At 40.1% G+C, this 17,802-nt stretch overlaps 2 protein-coding genes across 6 annotated transcripts; one reads left to right on the top strand and one right to left on the bottom strand.

The window, feature by feature from the left end:
* Positions 1-107: 107 nt before the first annotated feature.
* Positions 108-11,805, bottom strand: kdm1a (lysine (K)-specific demethylase 1a). Of its 4 annotated transcripts, none has more exons than XM_077538054.1 (22): positions 11,662-11,805; positions 11,048-11,084; positions 10,130-10,428; positions 9,855-10,024; positions 8,726-8,850; positions 8,556-8,634; positions 8,375-8,467; positions 7,835-7,941; positions 7,657-7,738; positions 7,455-7,549; positions 6,532-6,549; positions 5,748-5,890; positions 5,453-5,543; positions 5,166-5,300; positions 4,457-4,530; positions 3,380-3,491; positions 3,162-3,294; positions 2,893-3,080; positions 2,348-2,462; positions 1,310-1,437; positions 1,099-1,245; positions 108-1,034 (listed from the first exon to the last, which is right to left on the bottom strand). In XM_077538054.1, the coding sequence occupies exons 2-22, from the start codon at positions 11,075-11,077 to the stop codon at positions 831-833; spliced, it is 2,568 nt and encodes an 855-aa protein (XP_077394180.1). In that variant the 5' UTR covers positions 11,078-11,084; positions 11,662-11,805; the 3' UTR covers positions 108-830. The 4 variants fall into 4 exon arrangements, with proteins under 4 accessions (XP_077394180.1, XP_077394178.1, XP_077394179.1 ...); XM_077538052.1 differs by having other exon boundaries at positions 8,726-8,859; positions 11,662-11,804; XM_077538053.1 differs by having other exon boundaries at positions 8,726-8,859; positions 9,855-10,020; positions 10,129-10,428; positions 11,662-11,803.
* A 376-nt stretch (positions 11,806-12,181) lies between these two features.
* On the top strand, positions 12,182-17,196 carry tmem30b (transmembrane protein 30B). Of its 2 annotated transcripts, none has more exons than XM_077538057.1 (8): positions 12,182-12,242; positions 12,572-12,770; positions 12,973-13,080; positions 13,260-13,367; positions 13,511-13,601; positions 13,682-13,819; positions 15,456-15,662; positions 16,463-17,196. In XM_077538057.1, exons 2-8 carry the CDS (start codon positions 12,582-12,584, stop codon positions 16,639-16,641), a joined length of 1,020 nt encoding a protein of 339 aa, XP_077394183.1. In that variant the 5' UTR covers positions 12,182-12,242; positions 12,572-12,581; the 3' UTR covers positions 16,642-17,196. The 2 variants fall into 2 exon arrangements, with proteins under 2 accessions (XP_077394183.1, XP_077394182.1); XM_077538056.1 differs by having other exon boundaries at positions 12,242-12,319.
* Positions 17,197-17,802: the final 606 nt, after the last annotated feature.

Here is a 17,802-nt window from a genome sequence, read left to right as displayed (position 1 = left end):
TCACTTCCATTCCAAATTCATTAAAAACTAAAATAAAATTCCATATATAAGGCATGTTCCACATTTTCCTTCTTCTCAACTGATTCAAACATTACACTTCCAACATGTTCAAATCATTCAAGCAATCTTATTCCCATTCACAAAATTTTCAAGTCAAAATTTTTTTTCAAGGCAAAACTTTGTACAGTCATCACTAGTTTCTACATATATTGACAGATTCAAAACATTACAACTCCAACATGTTCAACTCATTCCATGTCACACCACAATTTTTAGTTCAGCCTCTTAGCCTTCACAAGCAATTTTAACTTTCACTCTTGAAAACGTTCACATTTTTCAATCGAGTTGCACAGATAGGTGAGATGTGTGAAAAATGTTGGAAAATTATATTTTTATTTCATTTTATATAATTAAAAAAACCTGGCATTTTAAGGTTATGCCGAATGTTTAGACTCACTGTAATGATGTAAACCACAATTTTCTAGTACACCATTTCAGGTTGTGGTTTCAGTCATTAAAAAAAAAATGTAACCGTAAACATCGTGAAATAATGCCATTCTTTTCAATATACCTTTTTCATACAAACTATACTACACTCCACAACGTAACTGAGAACACATCCAGCTGCATTTGAATTTTTTTTAGTGTGGCAAGTTCACATGTACAAACAAATGAAGTCCGTGCGTCAAAAGTGAAGACGGTCCCCACTCCCCAAAGTCTCATCTCATCATCCAGGCTGCTTTAGATTCGGAATGTTGACAACGGCTCACATCCCCGGGGAGGGAGGGGGAAAAAAATTTTCTTTGTAATTTGTAGTGAGGAGTAAGGCTTTAGACTGTGGTGGCGGCGGGCTGAGCCTGAGGTGGGTTGCTGGCGGAGGTAGGCATGGCCTGCCTGGGGAGGGTGTACATGGCGCCGAGGAACTGGTCGGCGATGCGTCCGGCTTCGCGGAGGCCACTGAGCAGGGCGCCGTGTACCGTTGCCGGGTAGTTCCTGATGGTGTGCTCGCCCGCGAAGAAGAGGCGGGGGACGGGCTGGAATAACGATGACGTTAGATTTAATGTTTTTATGAAGTACAGTATGTACGTGCACGCTTACCTGCGAGGCTCCCGGGATGGCGGGACCCGGCGTGATGGGCTGCGCCATCAAGTCGTAGTCGTTGCCCGAAGAACCGGCCGCCACGTACGAGTAGGAACCCCGCGCCCAAGGGTCGGCGCGCCAACGCGTCACCACCGTCTCCTTTGGCTGCAACGTTCAACGTTAACACGGGAACCTCCGGGTCGGAGTTGGGAGTTTTGAGTCGGATTACCTGAGGTACGGCGCTGCTCCCGAAGATCCCTTTGAGGATGGCGAGGCAGCGTCCCACGATGACGTCGTCGCTGATGTTCTCCATGATGCCGGCCGCCTCGCCCGCCATCAGAGCCAGCAGGATGGGAGCTGGGAGGGACCAAGCCACATTGGCGGAATTTTTAGGTTGCTATTTACACCTTGTTTGTTTAAAACATCCAAACCACTGGCCCGATAGCGTAACGCTAACATACAATGGAAAATACCATTGATATGCTAGCAATTAGTAGGGATGTAACAATAAGGGCAATATCGTGATATTAAAACATTAGTCGTCGTCATCAATATTTAAAAGGAACACATCTGTTAAAAAAAGTCAGTTTGATTTCCATTTCTGTAGTTCTTGCACCCTCTAGTGGCTAGTTTATTAGTAAAATTTTATTTTCATTCGGGATGTTTTAGCCTTCTATGTTTAAAATCTCTGCTAATTGCCAGATGAAGGGGAACCTAATTTGCTTGTGAAGCGATCAATGTGTGCTTGCTTTAGCAAGTAAGTGCCTCAATATTGTTATTACGAGATTGTAGGTGGTTTATATGCATTGCTGTTATGTACAAAAGCACAATATTGTGCTTTTTTTCTTAGTATGAGCTTTTTTTTTTTTTTAAATGTGATCTTATTTAAATATCACCACCCCCCCACAATATCGTGATAATTATCGTATCGTAACCTTCATATTGTGATAATATCGTATCGTGATGTTTGGATATCGTTAAATTCCTAACAATTAGCATCCATAGTTGTGGTTTTGGAACCTTACAGTAACATAAGTTGGCTTGGAATAAGCTAAATTGTTCCATACACTACAAGTAGCGCCTTATGCACAAAATATGTTCTGAAAGTGTACCAAACTGAGGCCCAAACTGAAGAAAGAAAGAAAAAAATAGTGTATACAAAAAATGTGTTATGTAATTATACTATGCTCCAATTTGTAGTTTTAAATTTAAAAATATAAATATATCTGATTTTCAGCAACAAAGGACACTGCCACTGACGAATCACCTTTGTAGAGGTTCCAGAAGAGGAAGAGCTCGCCCCGACTGGCCGTGGTGGAACCCACGTGACCGAACAGGTTGACGCTGGGGTCCCAGAACACGCGGTCGAAACAGAGCACCACCTGAAAAAGACGGAAGGTACAACAATTGAGCGGTAGGAAAGCATGGAGAGTTGTAGTGTATGAATGTTTTGAGTGAGCTCCCCCTGCTGATGACAACTGGTTCTGCAGTGCATTGCATAATCATGCACTGCGGCAGAACAGGAAAGGACACTAAAGTCCTCACGGTACAAAGTCAAGCGTGTGTGTCCTTACACCCTCATTCCCACACTCTTATGCCAATGATTCAGAATAAACATAGAAAACAATATTAATAATAATGATGATGATGATGATATCACGTTATTCCTGCATGGACATTCAGAATCAAGGTCAACACTGCAGCAAACGACGCCAATCAAATACAGCGGCTTCACTTTACGACTAGTCTGACAATAAACTTCAACTGGGAGTGTTTTTTAAACATCTTGAAGCTACGTTCACATTCACAAACCTTGTTGAGGTTTCCAAAGCCCATTCTCTGTATGGCGGAGGTCTTCCACTCGGGCAGCGGCGGCACAAACTGCACGGCGGGCGGCTGCTGCTTGAGCACGCCGAGCGGTAGCGTGCACAGCACCGCGTCACACTTGTAGATGAACGTCTGCGTGGCGGAACGGGTGTTGACGGCGATAACCTCGCAACCTGGAGGAGAGGGCGGGGGGGGGGTACATTCAAAACACGCTGTATTTTCTATAAATGGCCTTTCTGATGGAGGAGACTTACCGGACGCCGTGTATCGAACCTGACGCACCGCCGTGTTGAGTTTGATGTCCAAGCCTTCCGCGAGAGCCACGGGCACGCACGAGTAACCGTTCCTCACGGTCAGGTGGCTGCCGGTAAACTCGAAGTCGTCGTCCTGTGAAGGAAGTCGTGCGTGAGCAAAACTGCGCGATTTTTTTCTTCTTTTTTTTTCTTTAGAAGGTGCGAAAACAAAACTGTACCTGATCCCAGTGTTTGAGCGAAAGGGTGGAGAGGGGCGTGGCGTTGGCAAATTCCAAGTTGGCAAAGTGCCAGTCCAGTATCTGGCGATCTCTTGATGACAAGTAGACGTCACTGCAGGACAAAAAAAAAAAAAAAAAAAAAGAGGGAAAGGGAGATGATGTTAGCATGATAGGCTACACAATTCAATATTGTGATTTAATAGGTGATTACTTTTTCAAATGAACCGCCATGGATTACTTATATATATATATATATATATATATAGATACACACATAAATAAATTATTGAATTATTGTTTAATTATTTTATATGTGACCTCACTAAACCATTACATTCTGATTAATATTTTTGTGGAATATGAGTTATGCAGCAAAAGCGAGCCGTTTATATCCATCTGAGGGGGCGGCCATTTTGCCACTTGCTGTCGGCTGAAGATGACATCACAGTTCCTCAGGCAACGACCAATCACAACTCGCCTGTTTTCTGAAGCTGAGCTGTGCTCGGTTGTTACCTGAGACTTGAGCCGCCCCTTGAGTTGGATAAAAAAACAGCTGGATTTTGCTGCTTAAATCATATTCCACTAATGCAATATTAGCCAAAATACCATATTTAGACTCGTGGGGCTGCATTGAACATATTGTCCAAAAAAATAAAATAAAAATGTGGGTTGACTTCCCTTTTAAAGACAGTTTATTCATCTATTTTAAATGAGTTGTTGACTTACTCAATGCGTTTAGTATGACATTCATCAATAAAACACTCATAAATCAGATTAAAATAATAATGTAATCAAATGAGTGGCTTTTCCGCTTCAACTTTTCAATTCATGAAACAATCATATGTTAAATACATTTGTAAACACTGAATGTATCTAGACAAATATGCCTACTGACTAAACCAAAATGAAGTTTTCGACGGACAGATGGATAAACATTGAGATGTCTCATACTCTAAGCTCATTAGTACTAATATTACTTTTTTTATGTATACTTATTCTTCACCTAAAGGATAAAGAGTCGAATATGAGCAGACATGATATCTATAAAGTTGAAACTGGTATTACTCGTTTGGATACCTGGGCGGGTTAGCCTCTAATTCCTGGAGCTTCTCCTCCAGCTTCCCCTGCATCTCTTGCAACTCGTCGTACTCCTGCATTAAAAAAAAAAAAAAAAAAGGTTTTCACGTTCACCAGTTGGTTCACACTGAGACCTTGAAGTGGCTCGTGGGGCAGAAGACGAATCTTTCACACACCGGCTGTGTTTGAAGAAGCTCAAAAGCCTTCCTTCGACGTGATTTATCTGCACACCCCGCCAAAATAAAACTGCAAGCGCCGCTTCTAATAATACACCCCGCCGAGGCATTAAACCACTTAAACATAGCCTGTCTGGTTTAGTTAGATAGCGTTGCATTAAAAGATTCCGAGTGGGGCCGTCCGTGTAATATCCCTTGCTACCAATTACAAACTTTAGGAAATCTAATTGCGCCTCAAGAGTAGCAGCAGACAGGCGGTATGTAACGTAAAGCCGCAATGGCCGCTTGGAAACGGTTAGTTTCTATAACGTGAGTGCTCGTTCTTTGACCGGAACATTGTAATTGAAGCCTTGGCCGAGATGTCTGAGTTCAAATGTCCCTCAGGAATCCTTCGGCGTCGGCGCTTTTCAACAGGGACAAAAATTCCCACAGGCGCACTCCGAAGTCTTCCCAGAAGAGTGCAAGTTGCCACAACAACTCCATATTGTGTCAGTAGTATCGCATGAATACCGTGTTGTGATTTGTCAGCTCACTTTGCAGAGTGATGTGAGGTCTCTGTGCTTGCTCTTCACCAGGAACTCGGCGGTGATGTCCCTGGGCGGTTTGACGTCGCTGGCCTCTTTGAACTGCTGATGGAGCTCCTTCACGCGCTCCTTGGTGGACACCAGCTGGGCAGGGAAACACCACGGTAAGCTTCAGATTTTAATTGCAAATAATAAGTCTCAAACATGTTTATTTTACTTTTAAAAAATATAATCATTTTATATATTACAAATATTTTTATTTTATTAATTTATGTATTTATTTGTAAATCGCTCACCTTGTTGAGCAAATCTCTGAGCTCTTCTTGCGTCTTCACAATCTTGTTCCAGTGTTCGATCTGCTCATCTTTTACATGCTTCTCCTGCAGCCTAAACATATTATACAGGATGAGCATACATTTATGTCCAAAAGCATTTGAACAGCATTTGACCTTCAGGAAAGGCGGCCATTTTATGTGTGAGGCCTTCAATTTGCTGTTTGTTTGCACACTTGGCCATTGAAAAATATGCAAACGTGCATGCTGTGGACGTAACTGTATCGATTATAATATTCGATATGAGCGCTGTACTCACTGTATGACCACCTCCAGGGCCTGTCCCAGGGAGACGGGCTTGTTATTGAGAAAATTAAAGTCCAGCTGGTGGCTGAGGAAGGAGGTGGCCTCCAGCAGTCTGTTGAACTCCTGCTCCACCATCTCGTCTTTTTCTTTGGGCACCTGAACGCACAATAACAAAAAGGAGTCTCTTAACAAACACGCTAGGCCATCATCACAATTGGCTACAACTGAAATACATTCATATTTAAATCAACAGTGTCTTAAAAAAATGATGTGCATTTACAGTCACAATTTATTGCTATATAAAATGAACATGCAAAAGTCAGTTCACTATTAACATACAGGCTGTGCAGGGCCAGAGCCAAACACTCATTAAAATGAAAGGATTGTGAGTGACATTAGTCAAAAGCACAAACTTCACATTTATCAACCTTTGACAACACTGTATGGAAATTATTTGAATATGAACAGCTTTCAAGCCTAGCTACTACCAAGTTTATTTTTCCTCTTGGGAAAAAAAAGACCAAAAAAATAGTCTGTTCATTATTATACGTTATTGATGTTTTACAATTAACCAGACATATGATCCTATTTTTTGTCTTGGGCTGCGAGTAGCAAAAATGTAGGTTATGAGCACTTTTCTGAACTGGAATTCCCCTATCGCGGGGCTAATACCAGGCTTATCCTATTCTCAACAGGAGAAGCCAGGAAAAATGAGAAGGGAAATAATGGTATTGTTTCCACAATGATATTCAGTACACGAAAGAAGGAATGAATGATGTAAGTAAACCAATACATACACTAGTGCACCGTTCACCCTTGAGTTGTTCAGTGGTTGGCGAAACAAGAGAGGGGAGGGGAGGGGAGGGAAGAGGGAAGGAGAGAGAACATATTAAGTCAACAAAAGGAAAACATGTACATTTCATTTGTGATGCCTCAAAAGCCTCCAACCCAGACACCCTATTACCCAAGTTTTAGAGGCGGCTGAATGGTATTAGGCCATGTCTGTTTTATGCTCTGAAGCAGTTGTTAGGAGGTTAAATAAAGTCACGGTTCATAGTGTTGATGTGGTTAGGAATAGCTAGATGACAAGACAAAACTCAACTTTGAGCAAACTCAAGCCACGAGGGATCTTGCAAACATTTTCTTTAATGGAGGTAAACAACATGTAGTTTAGATGGAAAATTAGCTACAAATATTAAATGCAGTTACACTGTCATATCCGCTGCTTAATTGCTGTGATTTGCAAGAAGCAGTCAGATAGCATATTTCCTCAAAGAGTGGCCCTCTGTTCTCAATTTGTACCTTGAATTAATTACTTAAACTAGAACAAATAAATGTCACAACTCAAATTGACACTTCCCCTTTCCTCCTTAGTAAACCAAATAGGTTGTGTCCTTTACTATGATATTTACCGCCAGCTGAATTTTAGTACAAGTGTAAAAAAAAAATTTATTAATGGAGGGAAATTTTATTACTACAAAAGGCAGTTATCTGTGTGCTGTGGAACACAAAATTAACTCAAAATGTATATAAAATTAAAAATATTTTTTAATGCATTTGGACAAATAAATTCCACTCCATTCAGCCACTAGCACTGTTTCAGCCACTGCATGAGGAAACCACGATTTGCTATCATGCCAATTGCATGCACATATCAGCAACTTGATGCCTGTTCGCAGTTTAGCAAGCTGCTTCTCACTTTTAAGCTGGTCATACTCACAGCCTGGCCATTGGCTTCATACAGCGGACACTTCTGTTTGATCTTGGCCAGCTCCATGTTAACCTGCTTACTGACCACTGCCATGGGATTCCCTCCTGAAGAAGTGCACAAACCAGACAGATGGAAATAATTAATTATACACAACTGCACCCTCTACAGGTTGATGGATGAAAATAAAGACAAATGGTCGGCTCATACACACCCAGGCCTGTCACCACCATGGCGCCAAGATCTGCAACATAGTTGCCCTTCCTAAATGTGGCCACTCTGCCTCCAACGCGGTCCTACAAACGAGATTCCAAACGAAATTAAAAAATTCCAACAGTCAGACTGAAAATGTCAAACTTCAGAAGCAAAAGATACATGTGTATTATACACACCCTGGCTTCTAATACAGTCACATCCATCCCAAAGCTCTGCAGTTGTCGCGCTGCAGCCAGACCGGACACTCCTCCACCGATCACAATCACCTTTCCAGTCTTCTTGGCTGTAACAAAGCACGGTCAACAATTCTTTTAAAAAGTCACAATGGCAGCTAAAACATGACAACATATATAGAGACATTAGAGGTATTTGTACAAATTGCTAGCTAGCAGCGCGGCTAAAAACACGCCAATAGTTACAATGTACATTACTTATTAATTGCTTACTTTTATAAACTTTTACTACAATTTAAACTTATGTTACTTGGAAATGAAAATAGAGACCTTAAAGATGTTATTTTTGGAGAATTCTCGAAATTGACATTGGATCTATTTTTGTAATTTACTCAATTTACTTTTCTTTTTTTTTTGTTAAGTAGCTTTATGCTGCATAGGCATTTATTTGAGGTGAGGTTTTATTTGCTTACGTGGACTACACAGACGATAATTTGATGGTGTAATCAGGTCTGTTTTTGTTTACGCCATAAGTCCACTTACTGGGTAAAGGCTTGACCCTCTTGTAAATGCCAAAGTTGATAAGTCCGTGGCGTTCGAGGTAGCTGTGTATCCTGTGCACCAGCACAGCGTCACCTGAGAGGAAACAAAGAACATGAAATCACAACAGAAGGAACATTTTAATTTTTTATAATTACCGTTACTATTATTTTCGGGGTCTTACTGTTGTACGGAGCTTCAAGCTGCTGTGCGGTAGTCTCAAAAGTCAACTGGATCTTTGGGTTGTCCAGCCAAAGTTGAAGCTAGTAGGTGAGGTTTAACACGGATGGAAATATGAAGTTCTGAAGTAGTGGCTTTTTGAAGCGGAGCGCACGCTCGTCTGGGTACACTTACCGTGCGGTTGCGGATGTAGAGGAAGACCTTCTGAGTCTGCTGGGGGCCGCTGATGATGTCGGGGAAGCAGGCGGCCTCTTGGGACGTCATGCGGTCGTGGGGGAGGCGACTCTGAAAAGCAGCGCCTTCCACACCTGATTATAGACATAGTCTGTTAATGCTTATCTTTATTAAAAAAAAAAAAAAAAAAACTATCACAACAGCAAAACTGGGCTGTTTTGTTCTTTTTAACTCATTCACTCCCTGCCAGTTTCACAGAAGCAACCACCTTCACTCCTGACTGTTTTACTGGATTTTGACCGATTTTTGCAAGTCAAACAGAATATTGTGTTCTATTGCTATAAAACATGGAATGTACCAAAAGAAAGATTAAAGTATATTTCTATCTGTTTCCGTTTTGCAGCAATTAGCATTAGAATATAGCTAGTTTCATCATTATTTACAAATCTGTTTAGAATTGTGAGGAAATCAGCTATTTTGCAATATGGCTCTGGCTGATCTCTTATACTCTGCTGCCACCTGCTGGCTCTTTGTGTAATAACTACAATTTCTTCAAACGTTCTTTGCAGTTGAGATGCTGCATCAAAGCCTTCTGTACGCTCTAGCATTTCAAAAAACAAAACAAAACTATAAACAGGTCTTTGGGACAATTAAAACATTTAAAATACTATTAAAACTAATAAACTAGAACCTATTTATACGTTTTTGGGAGCAAACATTTTACATGCCATGACTGTTCCAATTTCCTTCTGTATGGCTGTACAGTAATACATTTTTTTTTAAATAAATAAATATGAAACTTACTGACAAAAGACAAATAATTAGTTAAATGTTCAACGTAAATTTAAAATTAAAATACAGTTTTTGTTATCTTTTTTTTTTTTAACTTTTTTTTTAATTATAAAAATGTTTATTTTTCACAACTATAATAGCCTTGGACCATATGCATTAAGCTGCAGACTTCCTTGCTTTTTTTTTTTTTTTTTTTTTTTTTTTTTTAAATATAAAAATGTTCAAATAATAAACATTACCTGTACAGTTAAAAACAAAACAAAAAAGTAGTATAATTTCAATTTCCATTGTTTTGCACAGACGAATGGCGGTTCTTTTAAACGGAGCAGAGACTCACCAGACGGTTCCTCGGGTTCACTGTCATTCTCCTCTTCTGGCGGCGGGGCTGGTGGCGGGATGACCTGCTTCCGCTCTTTCTCCGCCTTGGCGTTCCTCTCCTCCTCCGAATAATATTCGTCCTCAGACAGATTGGCCAGGCTCTCGTCCATCTCGCGGTACTCCACCTGCAACAGTAGGCACAATAAAAGCATCATTAAAACCCGCATTTCTACAACACGCCCCAATCGTTTTGACGCCAGCGAAGCCCACTGATACAATTCTAAAATGTTTACCTTTTGTCGCTTACGTCGACTCGTCCTGCGGACTTCAGCCGAGTCCGGGTCCAGCACGCCGGGGCCTCCTCCACCCTGGTGAGGCAGAGGGGCTCCTCCTGACTCACCGCTCGGGGACGACCTCTCTTTCTTCTTTATGTCCATAGGACCCGCGGCTGAGACGGAAGCAGCCGCCTGGGCATCCGACCCCTGGACCCTGTCGCCTCCCGCCGCACCCGCTGAGGATGAAGAGGAGGAGGACGAGGACCCAGCCTCTGATTTCTTACTTGACAACATGATGGAGGATGTTGGAGGCCTCTCCTGGGAAAAAGAGATCACTCAGGAATTAAAGGCTCAATTTGCAATGTTGAAATGCATAAAATGATTGTACAGTGAACCCTTTGCCATTTTATGATTTGGTTGAACAACTATTTGTTGAAAGATTCGCCTCTTGGCGACGATCCACCACATATTTATTTGTGTGCTCTTTCTGCAACATTGACGTTGAACATCAACTGAGGGCCAGCTTGATAGAATACTCCCAGGTCATTTAATTATTATTAAAAAAAATTTATCAGTCTGCCTTGCTAAAATTGGGCGATTGCCGTACTTGCCTTTGTTTTGGTGTGGGTTCACTGTACCTACCATAAAACAAAAAATGAAGATGACAACTGTGTGATCTGCTGAAATCAAAATAACCACACCAGTGCCGGCGTTATATTCAGGACTGTGAGGGTTGCATATAGTGTTAAAAGAAGACTGTTCAAATGCTTTAAATTCGTGTGTTACAACATGCTAATAACCAACCAAGGCTGCCTCCAAACACGCCAAAAAAAAAGACTGGATGATTTAAGTGGCGTTAATCGTGCGTGGATGTCATGGTTTTATGAAAACAACAAAAAAGGATGCTCTATGATACAATAACATTGTCTTGTTTTACCCATTTCTCCGTGCACCTGGTTATATCCATTCAAACACTGAAGAGATGAAGACAGAACCAGAATAATAGTGTTACGAACAAATGTGGCCATTAAAAACATTCATAACGTGGCTATACGCCAAAATCAAACGAATTAGAAGTCGCTGCATTGTTTAGACTAAATTTTTATTCACTTCAATCAAACGATCAAACACCGCTACCGTGCATGATGAACTATCACCGTAGCTAGCGGTCACTGCAATGCTAGCAGGCTGCAGCTTATTATTTCAACGCTACAGACGAAATATTTGCTCGCATTGACCTTCAATAGCACTTTAACATTAAATTCATGACCACACTAGGTCTATGTAAAACCAACTGGAGTTTAAGCCTTCATTTTGTTACTTAAAGATCATAAAAGTAGATCAATCTCTTTCCGAAACATTAGCAGGCTACATTAGCTGCTAACAATGAGCCGCGGCTAGCATTCGCATAATGGCAGGTGCGATTTGCAGGGAGAAGAAAGCTTTCGATAAATAATACGCTGGTACGTTTAAGGCACATTAGCAACGACACCTTGGCATTAATTTGAGAAACAATTGTACACTTGAAATTATAATAAACATGAATATTACCTCGCAATCCCCCGCAGATGTCAAAACAAAGAGCGCACAGTGCTTCGACCCTAGGCTGCTGCTATCAAAAAACTCGATGCTGAATGGACGCTCCAAGGGTTGGCCAGGACGTTTACATTCATTTGATTGGCTAAAGTATCTATCAGTCAAAATTAAAACCGGCGATAAAAGTGATAAATGAAGATGCGTGCTAAAAATAAAAGATTATTATTATTATTATTATTATTATTATTATTATTATTATTATACTGTAGGCTACTTCAAAACGTGCCGCTTCCGTACTTATCCATACTTATTAGCTGCAGACGCTGAAAATAAATGCAGATTCAATTCTATCAGATACGAAAGAGAAAAATAATACTTTTGGGGGGTTGCTTTTATTATTATTATTAGTAGTAGTAGTAGTAGTAGTAGTATTGTTATTATTTTATTTATGTTATTACTATTATTATTTATTATAATTTTATTTTTTACAGACGCGAGACTGCGCTCAGGTCTGCGCATGCGTACACCTGCATGTATGACGTCACAACGGCGAAAACAACAGGCGGGGCTGAAAAGGAGGAAGAAGACAGGTAAAGGTGAGTCGTTGTGTGCAGCACGCCTACTTAAAAACAAAGTAATCAGGGTTTTTTTTCGGTATTTGAGTCTTCATTGTGTAAGTAAACGCTAAAAATTTATCTATTTATGATATTTATCCTAAGATGTTGACTCTGTGTGATTGAGTTACCTTGGGGTCTGGCTATTGCTTGGTGGTTTTACAGGAAGTAAACGTTTGCGTTGCAGTTCCTTAAAACACTTTTTAAGTAAAGAAAATAATACAAAACAGAATTAAAAAGTTGTTTTAATTAATCTGAACACACTTAATTTAAGATATGGACAGAAATCTGATGGTCACTTTGCTCCACAGAGCCTAGAAAATGGTCAAGGAAGAGAATGAGTCGGCCAACCGGCCTGACAACACTGCTTTCACCCAGCAGAGGCTGCCTGCCTGGCAGCCCATGCTCTCTGCCGGCATCATCATCCCCGGGTTTGTTCTCATCGGTTTGGCCTTCATCGGCATCGGCGTTGCCCTCTTGATCACTTCACGCAGCATCCAAGTACTGGAGGTAAAACGCTTAATTTTACACCGTTGGACTCTTTGTAGGACACTTGTTTTTGGTAGCTGTTTTAGTCGCAATGTATTTGATGCAAGTGCTATATAAATAAAGATGACTTGACTTGACTGTTAACCTTTCAAAGATGTGACGTGAGTAATGTGGTACACTGGTGGTTCATTAACCATTTGTTTATTTTCTCCTGCTTCTACAGCTTGACTACACGGGCGTGGAACAGGACTCTCCTTGCTTTAGATGCTCAGACCCTGACGTGAAGGCCTGTGTTTGTACGCTACAGTTCTCCATCAACAGCTTGTTTGAGGTGCCCTGGACTATTATACATTTTTTACACCTGAAAAAATACACCAAGATAAAGCCCAAGTGTTTTCTGCACTCAGTTTGCTGTTTTGCTATATGTTAGCATCCAAACTATCAAACGGTGCTCCTACATCTGACGCTTGCTCGCTTTTTTTTTTTTTTTTGTGGTGATGTCTCTGACAGGGTCCGGTGTTTTTATATTACGGCTTGTCCAACTACTTCCAGAACTATAGAAGGTATGGCGTCTCCAGAGATGATGGCCAGCTTTATGGAGATCTGACCTACTTCAAGGTGAGCTAAAATACCGCCAGGTAGTTTCACCGAACATCGTTTCTTGACAAAGGGCTTCTTTTTCTTTATCATTAGCATTAATGTGGCCAGTGTGATAATTTCTAGCAAACATTTGGGTCTTGTTTATTTGTTCTTTTCCAAAGGAACCCTTTGACCAATGTGCCCCCTATCGATTTGATGGCAACAACCGACCAATTGTGCCGTGTGGCTCGATAGCAAACAGCATGTTTAACGGTACGTGCGCTTCATCCTGATCTCCTTTTTTTTTTCCCCTGTGTCTATTTTTTATTCACACCTTCCTTTGTTCCCATTAGACACGTTCAGGTTGTTTCAGATCGTGAATGACCAGCAAAAGGAGGTGCCCTTGGATGGGAAAGGGATCGCTTGGTGGACCGATTACAACACGAAGTTCAGGAACCCCACTGTTACGCCACTGAGCAAAGCTTTCAATGGTTAGTAAAGTGTTCCCCTGCTGTTACCAGATTTAAAAAAAAAATTTTTTTAGATACAAAAGATGTTGATTAGGGGGCGGCACGGAGGTTGAGTGGTTAGCACGTCCGCCTCCCAGTTCTGAGGACTCGGGTTCGAGTCCACCCTTCCTGGGTGGAGTTTGCATGTTCTCCCCGTGCCCGCGTGGGTCTTCTCCGGGTACTCCAGTCTCCTCCCACATTCCAAAGACATGCATGGCAGGTTAATTGAGCGCTCCGAATTGTCCCTAGGTGTGCGTGTGAGTGTGGATGGTTGTTCGTCTCTGTGTGCCCTGCAATTGGCTGGACACCAGTCCAGGGTGTACCCCACCTACTGCCCAAAGCCAACTGAGATAGGCTCCAGCACCCCCGCGACCCTTGTGAGGAATAAGCGGTCAGGAAAATGGATGGATGGATGTTGATTAGCGATAGCAGTCTGGATAGTGGTATGCACAGGCGCAACATTGTCACCAAGCTTGACGTAATGTTAGTATAAGTGCAATGCAACGCAATTGACTGTTTGTAAAATTTGCCATATGTAAGGAACATTTTTCCACCAAAACCATGTATTTTTTATGGTAATCTTAGCTAGTCAACTGAACTATCAAATTTAAAAAAATGTAGATTTAGATGTGAATAATTTAGAAAGGATTTAGCTTTCATAGGCACTGTCTTTCTGTATTTTTTTTTCAGCCCACAGCCACAAAACAAACCATTTAACCAAAAATTCACTCAAAAAGGCAGTGCTGGAATTTCCTCTGGGTACTCCGCCTTCCTCCCATATTTCCAAAAATGCATGTTGGGTTCATTGAAGACTAAATGAATGTTTGTTTGTTTGTTTGTTTGTTGAGCATATAGACCAGCAACATAAATAATGAAATTAAAATATAAAGATTTAAAAGTAAAGAATTTGTTTACATGATAGTCATTGTTAGGCACATCTTACATGTTCAAAAGGGAGTAGGACGAAGTAAAAAAAAAAAAACTTAGCGAGTCCTACCCCCTTTACAAGAAGGGGAAAAAAAACAAACTTGCACATATAAAGAGTTGCAATTATACGTGCATAGATATGCCAACAGCATTGTGCATTTGGTTAAGCTAAAAATTACAGATATATAAATCAGCACAAAGGCAGACATACATTTTTAATTGCACTCTATTTTCTACATTTGTACTGACTTATACCTGATTTAAATATTGTTGTTGGAATTTGTTTTTATACATCCTTTTAAACACAACCAGTAATTCAGGTTAATTCCAAAATTGCTCCACCAATTTACACCTATAATTGAACCACACATTTGCTTAATATTTGTCCTTACTGTATTTTGATTTTTTTATAGACACTTGTACCCCTTAAATCATAGTCACTGTCTCTGATTTCAAACAGCTGCTGAATATTGTGACAATTTTAATATTGAGATATTTTAAACTCAACTAGATCATAATATTTCAGTGTTTAATTTGATAAATAGTGAAGTTGTTGGTTTTGCATATTTTTGATCGGTTAATAATTATTATTGATCGTTTTTGTCATTTGAAAAGAAGGTAAGTATTTGTTTTGTAAGCACTGTGAATATAAATTATGTTTTTATTTTTTATTTTTTAAATTGACTTACAGGCACCGTGAAGCCACCATTTTGGCCCAGACCGGCTTATGAGCTGGACACGTCAGACCCCGCCAACAACGGTTTCATCAACCAAGACTTCCTGGTGTGGATGCGAAAGGCCGCGCTGCCAGATTTCCGCAAACTTTACCGGCGGATTACCGAGGGGGACTACGCCAATGGCCTGCCAGCTGGAAACTACTCTCTGGATATCGCTTACAGTATCCTTGTCCATATAACGGATTTGCATTTGGTGTTGGATGTACTTTATGTTGGGGATTGGTCTACTAAGCGAAGAACATACTCATCTTTTTCCTCATACGTTCAGTACAATAGTTTAATTAGATTTATATACACATCAGGTATTGGCTTTGCACATTGAAGGGAACAAGCAGAACACGGAAGTGTGCTTTTGTAAGTGTCATGTGACACGAGTTTCAAGTGGGTCATCCTAACCAGTTTGACAGGTTCGGCAAGGCTCTGTTTTTACACATTTAGAATGAGTGCAATGATGGGGAGATATTTTGAGTTCATGTTTTTGTTTGTTTGTTTGTTTTGTTTGTATGTAAATAGACAAATGAGCGGTAGCAGAAATGTTTACCTGGGACGGGAAACCTGTGAGGCAGATGTGCTAACTAAACTGACACTCTGCTGCCCTCACAAGGAGTAAGAAATACAAATAGAAATCCGTACATACAAAAAATACCAAACTGATACTGCAATACCTATAAAATACCACTAGGGGGCAGTATTGTTATGCAAATCTCTACCTATTCACATTGTCAGGACTCAGGATGAGCAGTTATGGTACATAGTTACGTTTTTTTTTTTTGTCTTTTTTTTTTTAACGAGGAAAAACAGCATTCTAAAATATTCTACGTCATAAAAATATATATTCATAATATACTGAAATAGAATGTGCAACTTGAATAACAGTTCATATTCAACTGTAATTTCCAAGCTCCAAAAAGAAGGATTTTATTTTGTATCCCACAGCTGTATTTCCTTAACCCCCTTCCAGATTATCCCGTGCTGAGCTTCGACGGCAGAAAGAAGGTGGTGTTCAGCAACGTGTCATGGATGGGGGGCAAGAACGAGTTCCTTGGTATTGCGTACCTGGTGATCGGGACGCTGTGTGTCGTCATGTCAGTGGTTATGCTCATCGTATATGCCAAATTCAAGTTCCCCGAGGAGGACTGAGCCAGGCATGCTGTTGACTGTTAGACATTTTTTTTTTTTAATGCATAAATACAAATAATTGGACATTTAATAGTGTAGACATGAAGATTTGGCTATGCAAGTTTAGGAAATCCTTCACACTTGTATTGAGGGTTTTTATTAAAAGTAACTAATTGTGCCGTTACAAATCTGAAAGCACATTATACAAAAGGAAAAATTATACGTAGAACATATAATCTGCACAGCCGGTTGCAAATTTACTTCAGACAATGAAAGGAGATTTGTACATGGAGATAATTGCATTTAAGTTTAGTATATTTGCTTTATACAATGTTTTTATTTGGCAGGGTTTTTGTCTCAGGGTTTTTATTCCGACTGTAGTTTAGTTCTTATGTTTTACACCATAGAATTGCTTATTTAAAATTACCAACATACACATATTGGACTTACCTACTAAGTTACTTAGGACGTAAAAAGATAATGTAAATACAGGGAATGGAATTTTATTGGAGACTTTTCTGTACAGCTTCTTAACAGTTTGTCCTCCTATTTATAAAATAAAACAATGCAAAAACAGTCTGAAGCTTCAACTTCCTTTATGAATTCTCAAAAATGAAATGGAGAAAAAGTGAGTTGTCAAATTGTTGTTAAACTATAATTTATATTTTTTAATGATTGAACTTGGCATCTAGGCCAAATGGTACTAAGTTGGTGGTGTTCAGCATGAATTTAAAAATTCAGTGTCACTAATTGTGCGTTGAGCTTAAAATTTGAAATTGAATTTCTCAAACTGCCCCCGATCAAAAACGAGTTTGAAACTTCTTAAATCAGTGTGTTCAGCTTCAAATTCTGAATTTGGACAATGACTTCTAATTTTCAAGTTGAATCTTCAATACAGAGTTTTTATGGGTAAAAAAAAACATAGATAGAAATTTGAAAAATGTTAAGGAATAAAAAAAAATGTGGTAGAAATTAACACAAAATGTTTTATGGCACAGATATGCTTCCACTATTATAAAAACGAGACAGCTCCCTTCTTCCCCCTAGCGGTCATATGCGTTAATGAAAAGAACGTCTGTCCACTGCATTCTGGGTAATGTAGTTTTAATGGGCGGTTTTCTATGTAACGCTTCCCCATTTGAACGACAAATACCACAATCCACCGCTGAAATCTGACGTCCG

Source organism: Festucalex cinctus, chromosome 12 (assembly GCF_051991245.1).
Source record: "Festucalex cinctus isolate MCC-2025b chromosome 12, RoL_Fcin_1.0, whole genome shotgun sequence".
In the NCBI taxonomy this organism is placed as follows: domain Eukaryota; kingdom Metazoa; phylum Chordata; class Actinopteri; order Syngnathiformes; family Syngnathidae; genus Festucalex; species Festucalex cinctus.
The sequence above is the reverse complement of the archived record's forward strand: the minus strand, read 5'-3'. Positions and strand labels throughout refer to the sequence as shown.